Source organism: Hippoglossus stenolepis, chromosome 12, assembly GCF_022539355.2.
Source record: "Hippoglossus stenolepis isolate QCI-W04-F060 chromosome 12, HSTE1.2, whole genome shotgun sequence".
NCBI lineage: Eukaryota > Metazoa > Chordata > Actinopteri > Pleuronectiformes > Pleuronectidae > Hippoglossus > Hippoglossus stenolepis.
Genome location: NC_061494.1, coordinates 4,891,386 through 4,903,374, shown reverse-complemented (window position 1 = coordinate 4,903,374; position 11,989 = coordinate 4,891,386). Strand labels below are relative to the sequence as shown.

General features: G+C 44.4%; 1 protein-coding gene across 2 annotated transcripts; it reads right to left on the bottom strand.

Annotated features, from left to right (window-relative positions):
- Positions 1-2,927: 2,927 nt before the first annotated feature.
- pwwp2b (PWWP domain containing 2B) lies at positions 2,928-11,628 on the bottom strand. Of its 2 annotated transcripts, none has more exons than XM_035173264.2 (3): positions 11,157-11,628; positions 7,277-9,004; positions 2,928-4,763 (listed from the first exon to the last, which is right to left on the bottom strand). In XM_035173264.2, exons 1-3 carry the CDS (start codon positions 11,294-11,296, stop codon positions 4,757-4,759), a joined length of 1,875 nt encoding a protein of 624 aa, XP_035029155.1. In that variant the 5' UTR covers positions 11,297-11,628; the 3' UTR covers positions 2,928-4,756. The 2 variants fall into 2 exon arrangements, with proteins under 2 accessions (XP_035029155.1, XP_035029156.1); XM_035173265.2 differs by having other exon boundaries at positions 7,273-9,004; positions 11,157-11,625.
- Between the last annotated feature and the right edge of the window lie 361 nt (positions 11,629-11,989).

Below are 11,989 nucleotides of genomic sequence, written 5' to 3'. Positions count from 1 at the left end.
TAGACGCTACAGCTGTGAGTAATAGAGAAGCAGACGCGATATTGAAACGTTGAATCACTGAGCTGAATGATATCAATCCATCTAAAAGATTTTCAACACTGACAGAGATAAGCTGAGGCTCAACTGGACTTCAGGTCTGAAGAGTATGAGGCCTTCTCTTTCTGTTCTTTTCCTGCGGCTAAATGCAGAAATAATTACAGGTTTCGTGCAAATGGAAAATATTTTTTATACAGTAGAGTGTAAGGTTCCCTTAAAGAGAAACCAAATCTGTGATTTCGAGAATAAAGTGGTAATTTCATGTTATGTGCCATTTTAGGTGAGGGAATATACCAAGATCAGCTGCGTTCAAATGAGTAATGTGGTAGAGAGTTTGTGATGAAGAGCCGACAAGGTGTCGGGGTGCTGCAAACATGATCACGTGATCTCTGCAGCGGAGATAATACGTCACTTCCTGGCTCTGTCTGCTGCACCTGGCTGCTCCACCTCTCATCTGAATAATGCAGAGGATTTGATGCTGCTGTGAACGCGTCTGTGCAGAAAACCTCCTGATGTGTTACATGTGTGAAAAGAAAACTGCAGGTAGTCCGCAGCCAATTCTCCGGATGTTACCCGGATGTCATGTCTGAAAATGGCTTAAGGTATTACAAGTGATTGTAGTAGTACAAGCATTTAACACCTAAACTGTTCCTATCTGTTTAATACCAAACACCCTTTGGCCGGTCCCTGCTACCAGTTCATGTGAGTGGAGAGTTATGACCTGACTGCCAGCAGACACAGTCAGGTCAGAGGCTTGAAACGAGAGCAGGCGTGGGGGTGGGGGTGGGGCCGATCTACAGCTGAGCGAGCCTCTTCGGTAAAATGATCTGAACAGGAGATAGCCGGATGAGGGGGTCATCTCACCTTGACCGGCCTAATCCTCTGAGCAGCATTCCAGTTATGCAACAGACATACTTAACCGCTGCTATTTATGACACGGAGGCTGCAAATCAACATGTACAGCTGAGTAGACTGAACGGGTGAGGAGGCCAGGAGGGGGGGTACATGTACACTGATGAGCATAGTGGATTTGGGGATTTCAGGCTAGTTTAATCTCCACTACCACTCACAGGTGAGCAGTCACTGTAACCTCTGATACAAGCCTGCAGCCCTTCAATGGTTGTGTAAGATCAGAAAAGAGCAAAAGCAGCGGCGCCATTTCAGCAAATCACAAACCCCCCCACCCCACTGAGTGTGGAGTCATTACAAAACCTGAGTGCATGTGACTGGGTGGCAGCAAACATGTGACCACAGAGAAATCAGAGGCGGAGAGGTTGAGTTACAATCTGAAACAAACCCAAGAGCCCACTCAAAAGGCTGATAGCATGGAAAGATAAAAGCTATAGATTGATTGTTAACTTAGCATAGCATTAAGTCTGAAAAACAGGGAAACAGGGAGCTATCAGCAGCAGCTCACTGATTTGCAAAACAGCTGGTCAGGCTTCCTTGTTTTCCTGCTATAGTAAACTAAGGTTGTTTCTAGCTCTATGAACCAGCCAAAGATGAGAGCAGAGACCGTATGATGAATGACATGTCTCCACTTCCTCCTGTTATACAGAAATGAAGCCAAAATATCATGGATACAAAAGTAGCCATCTTACGCATTTGGAGCCAGAGTCTGTGCAGGTTTGATCAGGGAATGGAGCCACGGTAGCAGGTGCCATCAATGCATGCGCTTGACCAATCATGACATTTCACCCTGTTTTTATAACCTCAAACAACGATTAAAAACCAAACTAAACTTGATCATCAGCGTAATCGAAGCCAAAAATGACACAAACCATTTTTGACCAATAATTTAACATTTACTTTGACTTTTTAGTTTGGTCCATGTACGGTTCACCAAATTGGAGGATGCAATATATGACAGAGAGCGGCCATTGTGATGCTTCGTCTTCACTTTTGGAGAGCTGGCATGTCATCAATCTTAATATACAGTCTAGGGTACTAACAAATGAGTCACATATTCAAAATTCTCCATTCAAACTCATATGTGGTGATAACATGTAAACTGTATTTAAAAGGACCACTCGAGGAATCACACACTCAGAAAACGAGGGGCTTGTGACTTAGAGACTAAAAGAGAAAAGGTCAGACATGAAGCAGCAGAGGCTGAGATACTGAGACTTTCAATCCTAATAACAGGATTAAAATCTGAAAGGTGCTAAATAGTTGGATTTTACTTTTTCTAAAATGCAACTGGATAGTATCTTTACAGGAGTGTTTCAAGACTTTGGAGCCCCGGGCAAAAGGGTCCTGAGGGGGCCATGAAATTATCTTCAATCAAACCTCTAAAATTACATCAAAATTGTTGTTGCTGTGGACTCAATTAATCAGGTCATCTAGTTTCATGTTGCATGTTGCAGCTGAATACCCCTCACTTCACCCTCCCCTTCCAAACATGAAAGAGAACCTGTGGTAGCCTTCAGTTGTCATGAAAGGTGTTTAGTTTGGCCAGTCTGGACTACTGTAAAAAAAACATGGTGGCCTCCGTACAGAGGACCCGCTCCCGATGTAAATATAAAGTATTTAAATATAAAGGGCTCATTCTAGGGTGAAGAAAACAATTCTTACAATTTAGATGAAACATACTAGTGAAAACATCACTAGGATTATTTAATTATATTTAACTAGCCAATAAATCCCTTTCACCTAAATCTTACAGACTGAACCTTTAAGCTTGGGTCCCAGGGGAATTGCCTGCCTTGTCTACTGTTGCAATTCCCTTTAACATTGAATATTAAAAGTCACAGACTGAAATCCCCATGACCCATCAGGATTGGTTCTTTTTTTGGGAAACCTTCGAGAGCCAAACACGCAATTGTCCAGAGTAAAACTGAATATCCCTTTAGAAAAAGGTAAATTCAGAGGCTGATCCACAACAGCACAGGTATTGCTTGTATATTTTATTTTTATGTACAGTACATGTAAAAAAAGAAAACAAAAAAGTGGCCAATAACATTGACCAACGTGGCCAACAGTAGATAGCCATGTTGCGCATACACAGGGGAAATCCTGACGAGCGTTTCCCCCCTCAGGGATTACAGAGATGTCGACTCTCCTACTCCTTATTGTGTAAGGCTGCCTGGACACCAGCAGGGCTTGATAGCAAACAGTCAAACCGCAGATTATCAAAACAGGAGGAGTGCGATATCTGCTCCCCTATTAAGCACACCTCTCTCATTGACAATCAGTAAGCCTGTTCTTCAACCTCCATCTGAACAAACAGTTCCCAGGCAGGCAGGGAGGAGACGGGCTGGTTGGCTGAGCGTGACTGACTATGTGCAATCTTCAGTTAAGTTTTTAATACGGACCTGGCTGCGCTCGACTCTCGCCTTCGCCGCCTCCCTCCCCCTATTCCAATAGTGCCGCTTTCAACACAAAGGTCACTAAAGGTCAGCACTGCAGTCTGCTTTTTAGCATATGACTCAAAAGTAACTGCAGGCTAGTAGCAAACATGTCTTCAGCGCACTCAGCAGTTGAATTCACAGTATTCTTACAGCATGTTATTTCATTTTCTCCCAAAGTCACTCATAAAGCTTTAACTGATAATGCATAGGGGGCTTTGACACATTTGTTCACCCATGTTTCTCCAGTGGAAATGTGGATTTTTGTAGTGTGTGTGTGTGTGTGTGTGTGTGTGTGTGTGTGTGTGTGTTCGTGTGGTGGATAAGCTGAGAGAGAAACACACCCAAATGCGAGAATACAGTGTACACAACCATCTGTGTCTGGTGTCCCCAAAATCGTACAATAGAAAATAACAACAAAAAAAAATTGTATCTCATGTATCTCCAAGGCCATGGATAGTCAACCACAAAGACTTCTGAACTCCCCCTGCTGCTTATCAGGACTGTATCTCGCAATAGTGTTTCAGACAGTGAGCTTACCGCAGGCCACCAAGGTACAGATAAAGTGCTTTTTTTTTTCTCTTAAACATGACGCTTTAAATAATTAAAGTGATGTAAAAATGGTTCTCAGGGATAAGAGGGGCAAGTACGCTGATGTGACACTCACTAAAAGTTAATGAAAATGAAATGGAAAAAGAGACAACATGATTGTGGAGAGGAATTGAGTTCAGTATAAATACATCCACAAATGCAGGCTACAAGGATGGAACACTGTGATCGCAAAGGAGAGCTGGAACAGTCACTACTGTCTCTGGATGGAGCCATTCACAGTTTGACAAGTAAAGAGGATTCAGGATAAGACTTTTTAAATCATGGTAAAATGTGTCATGGTCCAGGGGGTGGGGGGGGGGGGGGTTCTTTGAAGATGCCACCGGCGTCCTCTGGCTGGACGAGATGGACCTCGTGACTCGTCGGTGGTTGAGGACCGTGATAAGAGCAGCAGCAGATCGGCAGGTTTTTGCGAGACTTTAGTAGAAAGGTGTACTTAACGGATCATAATAAAACGATTACAGATAATAAATACATTCGGGTCTTTGTAGTGTCATTGTTCGGCTCTATTGAAATATGATTAAATCTAGAAAAAAAAGGAATAGTTTTGTTCATGTGGGACCATGTGATGCCTGGCCTCTTTCCTTTTGCTCCCTTATCCAGTCCCAACGACACTCCACCTTGGCGGCCATTTTCCACAAGCCTTGTGAAAAAAAAAAAAACGGCATATAAATAGTAGCCGTGGCAACCGCACGTACTCCCTCCTGGGTCTTGATGACAGAGTCTGAGAATTCAGAAAAACCTCGGAGACCTCTCTGCAGTCCTCAGCCTCTACACAAGAGAGAAAGAAGAGGAGGAAGAAGAAAAAGGGGGAAAGCAAAGGCAAAGTCACAAAGAGCAAACAAAGCTTGGCAATTCTTTTTCACCATATAAACAGCTCAACAAAGAGAGAGATGTGCTTCTCAATATGTGGAGTTTGTCATGTGCAGATTATGGAGCAGTGTGAAGTGAACGTCAGCTACTTTCCAGCTGGCGGAAACCTCTGTGTAGCTGACGGAGCAAGAAAGAAAAAAAAAAAAAAGCTTCCTTTGTGAGCTCTGGAAAAAAGGACCAAACATAGACTGGTCTTAACCCCTCACTGTTTATTCTCAACTACTGCTCCTCTTTGCTAATGAGGCCTTCAGCAGAGTTAACAGAAGACCAGGGAGCTGCCTGTCTCCCTTTCATATCACTCAAAGACAATATTTAACCTTTGAGTGTGTGCCAAGGCGAAGCAGGTTCACTGAACTCAGAAACCAGGGAGGGGGGGGAAACGCCATATCATCTGCCACTATGAGACAGAAATCATATTTGTATGCCCTCGCACTGGAGCAGTGTTTTTAAATGGCTTTCACTTTAGACCACTCTCAGTTTGTTGGGACTCACTTCTGAAATTAGCAGTTTTAACAAGCGATTCCTGTTGAGGAGTCAGCAGTACAGCCTGTGCCTTCATTAAAGCTGGCCCTAATGTTTGTTTTGCCCCTTTCAACACAGCAACTGCTCCACGGCATGCAAGCAGCACACACGGCAGACCTTACAAGTGTTTGTTAAATAAGCAGGTTGCCCACGGAGTCGTTTTCACTCAGCACAAATTCCCCCCCCCTGGAGTTCACACACGAATATCATCAAATGGGATCATTTATAGAAATTTAGGAATGAGCTGGGTAACATGGCACAAACCGTGTTTCACATTTGACAGCCATTTATTCAGTAATATCTTGATGGCTTCTAATTCAATTTACTGGATATTTTTGAGTAGGAAGTGCTTGAGGCAAATCAGGGTCCCCAAGTATTCTACAGGGCTCTAATTTCAGGCATATGACATCTGTGACAAATAGGATGAATGGATATTTGCTCAAACAAATGTCACTCTGTCTCTCTGTGCTTACTAATGAGCCATTTTCAGATGTGAATTCAAGAAAAGGTCTGTAATGTTGCGTTCTAACATTTTGCGCAGTTTGCCTTTCACATACAAAGAACGCGGCAACTTCCGTTTACTGCACATCGCCACAAGCATCGTCCCTAATAAGCAAAAGCTCTTGAATCTTGTCTTTCGAATTTGATATCTTTGTCTTCATCGTGTGTTGCACCTCTTTTTCATCCGAAGATATTTCTATTCTCTTTGTTTTATTTGTTTATTTTGCGTCCGTTACATCATCACCACGCCCACCTCCTCATAGTGCCTGGAGGCACTGGCGTTTGCTTGCTCACATACAGCCCTATGCAAAATATCTGGAGTTCAGTGCAGATCTGAAAGCAGCTTTACTGATCAAAGAGCAAGTGAACAAATTTTTCAAGTCGCAGCAGTATTTGAGATAATGATGCACAGAGGCAGTGATCAGGTCATCTGCAGCTAATTAATGCTAATTCAGTGTGTAGCTAGATAACAGTCTAAAATTAAATTCTGGTTGGTATCAGATCCATGAGCTCTTTGCTTAACCAGCGTCTGCACTTTGCCAAAGATAATGTGTGAGGAAACAGACTCTCACTCTATGCGACACCAACTGTGATTCATTCTGTAGCTCCAGTGACTGCAACAGAATGATAAAACTTCTTTTGTCAAAAGACTGCGTCACAGTTGATTCAGTTACATGTGTCAAGTGCCAGAATCTTCAGTCAACCTTCATTCATATCAAATCAATTATTAAAGCTGAGCAGCTTGATAGTTTTTAAACAGGACGTCCATATTTAGATCATGTAGCTAATGAAAAGGATGATGGAAAAGTCAGGAGGCTACATTTGATATTTCAATGTGTCAGAAAAATGCTCTGCTGCTATATCTGTTAGTTCCAAAATTTTGAAGCATATTTGGCAAAAAGAGTTATTTTCTACAAATCTAAAGAAAAAAGATTTGCACGGATTCAGATTGTAAAAGGTCAATTTGGTATTTTTTCTCTTGTTAGTACGCTCTTAATATTGTATTTTTCCAGGTGAGAAAAAACCCTCGTGCATCTAATAATCAGACAGGTTCTTCAATTTCTGGCCAAATTTGCCAAGATACATACATCTGACATACTTTGTTGATCTCAGAACTACTTGTTGGAGCAATGACTGAACCACCTCTGTTTATACAAACCCACACAAATTACTGTGTTGTGACACATACCGGTTCAGTAAACTGGTTGGTCTGAAAGTATTAAATAATCCAATATACCAACATAACTAATAAGGCAGGTGAGATATAAATGATGGATTTAGTAACTGCTAACCTTATTTATGGTCTTAAAAGCCCATTGAGACGTATTGTTTAAAACTATAATAGTAGATGTGAAAAACCAACGTGCAAAAGCTGTGAACTAACCTACGTGTCGCAGTGGGAAAGCAGTGACGTAATCTCCGGGCTCATGTGACCCACAGCCTTGGCTGCCTCCAGGATGGCTCTCCTGTACATCCCTTTCTTCTTTCGGTTGAAGCGGGACCTGAAGAACTGTCTGAAGGGCGACAGTTTGGCAACGGAGAGCTGGGAGGTCGTGGGCGAACCGAACCATGACACTTTCGCCTGGGGCCATTGCGCCTCACAGCTGGCCGTCTCCTGTTTGCGGGTGCCGCTGATGCTGAGGACGCGCGCTGGCCACCAAGGGAAGCCGTGGATCTTTCCCCACACAATGTCTCCCACCGCTACAGCGTGACCCTCCTCTGTTACACACTTTGTCATGCTGCGTGTGTGCAGCCGCACCGTTAGTGGTGGCACAGTCTTACAGTCCTCTCGTGAAGGAACAGAGGATGAGGTTACAGAGAGGTCTTCACCTGGTGCGAGATCACACAGCTCAGGTGAGGTGCCGTCAGAGCTGAAGGACTTGGACTCATCTAGACTGTCGCTGCTGCAGACTGACAGACTAGAAGAGTCCGCTTTGCGTTTACGGAAATTAATGAGAAGGGTAAGGTCACTGTGGCCCCGCTCAGCCTCCTCTCCAGAACTCCCTGACCACAACTCCAGAGAATTCTTGCCTTCCCCCGAGTCTTCAGAGTGGGGGAGGCAGGGGCCGGTGACCCTAGGGCTTCGTCTCCTAGTGCCTTCTACAAGTTCTGCCTCATACTCGACCACACTCTCCTCACCCTCTCTCTGAGGGGGTCTCAAGCAGATCTTTGGAGAGGGCAAGTCCTGACCAACGGTTGTGAAAGGTCTAGTAAGTTTGAGTTTGGGAATGGACACAGTGAGGCCAGACCTAGTGGCATCTAGAATGTGCCGTTGTTCCTTGGTGGGATCAGAAAACGCGTTGCCGTTCTCACCCACGCCATTCTGCACCAGCTGTTTGGGGCAAAATGGTTTGACTGAACCGTGGACACGTGAGGGGATCTTGATGACCTCCCCCTTGCCCTGTGGAGTGCTGTAGGAGATCTTTATGACAGGACTGTGGGGGATAATCACGTCACTTCCGGGAAACTTCTCCCCATCGGCTTCCCCCCTTTTGTCCTTCCTAAGGCGCTTGCTGTCAAGGGTGGTGCCATTTTCCCGTCGTTTAGTGTCCTTGGCTGCAACAACATCCTCTTTTCTTGACAGCTTAGAGGAGATATCTTTGTCATCACCATCGTCGTCACTATGTAGTGAATTTTCTTTTCTAGACGTCTTAGTGTTGCTCATGCCATCTTTGCTGTCTTCATCACTATTCAGTGTGTTCTTGCACTTTTCACACAGTACCTGCCGCGGCCGCAAACGGATAGTGCTCATGGTCATGCGGCCAGGCTCTCGCGTTCGCCTCTTCTTTCTCTTGATTGGTCGAGGAGGGGGTTGGGGTACCCATTGGCTGTAGCTGTGGCGCACCCATAATGGCTGAGGGAAGGGGGCTCCTTCAAAATAAGGAGGATAAAGAGTCTGTCCAGCTGGCACTGGGGTGGGGATGGGGCAGGTAGGAGGTGCAGTAGGTGTGCTGCTTTCGGGGAGAGTGTCCTCATCCTTTGGTCTTTGTGAAGTCTCGCTGGGAGAATTGGAAACCAGCTCCTCACTCAGAACTTCTGGGATTTCACAACCTGGTTTGGATATTGGGCAGTCCCCGAGTGTTGCTGTGAAATCCGGTAGACAGAAGAGCCCGGTCCTAAGATGAACAAGAAAAAGGACAAAACAATATATTAATAACTGAGCGTTTCATTCCGCTTTATTACAGTTCTACAGTGAGGTTCATGTAGCCTGCATAAAGATTCTTGTTACACATGACATGGCATGGCATTTCTTGAATTTTAAAGTTTAGCGAATTGCTCTACAAGAATGATACTATAATGCAGCTCTTGCGTTACACCGTGTTTGATAACTAGCCAGGTGGGACAACACAAATCAAATACCTCGCTTTTTCAATTACAAAATTAGAACCCAGAGCTGTTCAGAGCTTTTTCTAAGTGTCCCACTTTGTTTAACTTTGACTGGACACACTGACGCCACTCTCCTTGTCACCTGTATGCTGAAAATTCTTTACGTGTGGGGGTTGGGGTACGCTTACAAGCAGGCAGGCATCCTGCTGCCTCAGGCAAAAATGGAGCAATCGTATCACTGACTCTCTCTGAGTGATTCTATGTGTTCTTTTTCGTTCTCTGGGACCAGCAAACATGTCCAGAGAAGGCCCGACTGCCAAGTAGTCTTTGAGAAGTGCCTGGCAGGCAACAGTAACATGGCTGTGCTGCTTTAGTCAGGAGACAGCAGACAAAGAGACTACAGGATGCCCAGGAGCCCCCCCACCCTCCCCAACATCTGACTGAACAAAAACAATCCCATGAATCACTCGGGATTCAGAGAGGTAGAGAAGGAGCCAGGAGATTTCGGTTTGTTTTTGCATCCGTGTCTGCTCAGGGCTTATGGGCGGCGAAATTATTAATTAGTGCACATTTGGGGAGCTTGTTTTCCTCCCCAGGAGAAGTAACTGGCAGGCACCTCCGGATAATAGTCTCTTGGTGAAGCTTGTTCCTCTCACCTTTTTTATATGCGCCCCTAAAGCGACGAAATATTAGCCTTCACTGTGACTGGCATGGCACAAACAGTGCAGCCTGTGACAGGGAACACAAAGTGCTTGTTAAGCACAGTGTAAGGACACAGCATAAGACCAGCCATGATTCACCCCACGGATGCCATTTCACGTTGTGTACAGTGTAACTAGAGGTGGAGATCTGCCTGAGTGATAGGCCTAACAAACCTGTGGGAGACAATGACAGGAAATGTATTTCCATGAGCTGAAAATGAAGAAGTAGTCAGTGACTAGGCCTGAAATATATGGGCCTATTTTAGGTTATTCCAAGGCCTGCCTTTTCCCATTAGGCCGAGTTATTTTCAGGACGAGTACGAGCTCTCACATGAAAAACCATCTAAGCATACTAAGGGGCAAAGCTGGTCAGATTCTGATTCTGCTCATCTATAAATAGTCTAAAGCCAATGGCTCTTAAGGTGAACCACACTAAGAGCAACACAAGGCCTATACATGTGACACACACAGAGAAAGAGGTAGATAAGACTGATATATGTCAGAATTACACTTCTACAGGTTTTCTCATTTGAACAGGAACATTTTATTCAAAAGGAAAGAAAGGAGCTGCTCCTGTCAAACACTGTTTAACATGGTCCCTGGATCTGATCAGGAAATACAGATGTGATGTATCAAATCTCACATGACATTTTCTATTGTTTCTATACACCAGGGGTGACTGGAAATCAATGCAATCAATCCACTTCTCAGAACTACAACTGTATTTCACAGTATTTTAATTAGAGTTTCACTGTACACAAATGTTGTGCACAATGCACGACCAGCATGTAAAAATACATCAAAACGTCCCTGATGTACAGAATACTGTTCAGACAGGGCCTACTCTATACGTCTTAGCTGCCCTGACTTTTATTAGGCTAACAATAAGCTAGAGCTGAACCCAGTGACATTTGCAATAGTTTAAAAGAAGACATTAAAGACCTGTGTAGACACAGTCACTATCTTCACATACAGTGTCACACCACAGTGAAACAACGCGTATTATCGCCTTATTGTGGCCCAAAATGAGAAGAGTTTGCCATTAGCCAGCAAGCTAACAGGAGCTACCTTGTCAGCTACAATAACCCATACGTCTTTTGTATGGAGGCCCGGTTAGCTTACGGCTAGCTAGCTAGCTAGCTCAGCTTGTTAGCACCAGAGGTACCTTAGCCGTTAGCAGAGTTCAGCTAATTAATTTCAGATGTAAATGTATAAAAAGAATCAAGGGAACAACACTCACTTTTTGCCGCAGTCGAGTAATATGCCCGTGTAGCTCCTCTCTCGGTAGGTCAGCGTCACCACCAGTGTATCGTTAACTATTTGATCGATAGTGACAGGTACCCGAGAGCCGGCCCGCAGCTCCTCGGCCGCAGCCTCCATGTTTCCCTGGGTGAGGTGTCCGGCTCGGCGGTGCTCGATCCCGGCCAAGGGAGCCACGGTCGCGTCGGCCAAAGATCCGTCTCCTTCGCTTTTGGAGCAGGAGGCTACACCAGGGCATAAAATGACGCCATCACCCCCACCAAGTAAATTACAACAGCACTGCCACCGCTGACATCACGCTCTCTGTGCTGGAGGAGCAGAAAAGCTCCCAAGACAAGGCCGACCCTTTCCCCGGCGCACTCCGGCTGCTTTGACGCCATTCATCACTCCCGACTTTATCTCGGGAATGTCTCTGTTTTAGCAGCGAGAGACTGATGGTGGTTTGTTGTGAACGTCTTTACGATGGATTCATGATAAAACATGGATTCATTTTCTCACATGTAGCAAACGGTGCCAGATATTTACTGAAAACAAATAATTATGGCCTGTTTTAACAATCCACCTAAGACATCAGCAGCTTTTATTTATACTGTAACATGGACATCAAATGTCAATTTATGCATTATTTCCCTTTAGTATTATGAGAATTCTCATTCGTCCCCTTTAAGAATACTTTAGTTCACAGTGTGAGGTTATAGCTATCTTTTATAATTGACACAAAGGTATATCTTTATGTATATCATTATTGTGCTATTGTGTCTATTGGGCTAATGTACAAATGAACTATTAAATAGCTAAATTTAACACATTAAA

What these genes read in the sequence shown, in the direction of transcription:
- pwwp2b (XM_035173264.2), bottom strand. Translation starts at nt 11,296, where the DNA reads ATGGAGGCTGCGGCCGAGGAGCTGCGGGCCGGCTCTCGGGTACCTGTC. An exon ending in TTACTCGACTGCGGCAAAAA is followed by an intron (nt 9,005 to 11,156) that starts GTGAGTGTTGTT and finishes TGTTCATCTTAG; the next exon opens with GACCGGGCTCTTCTGTCTAC.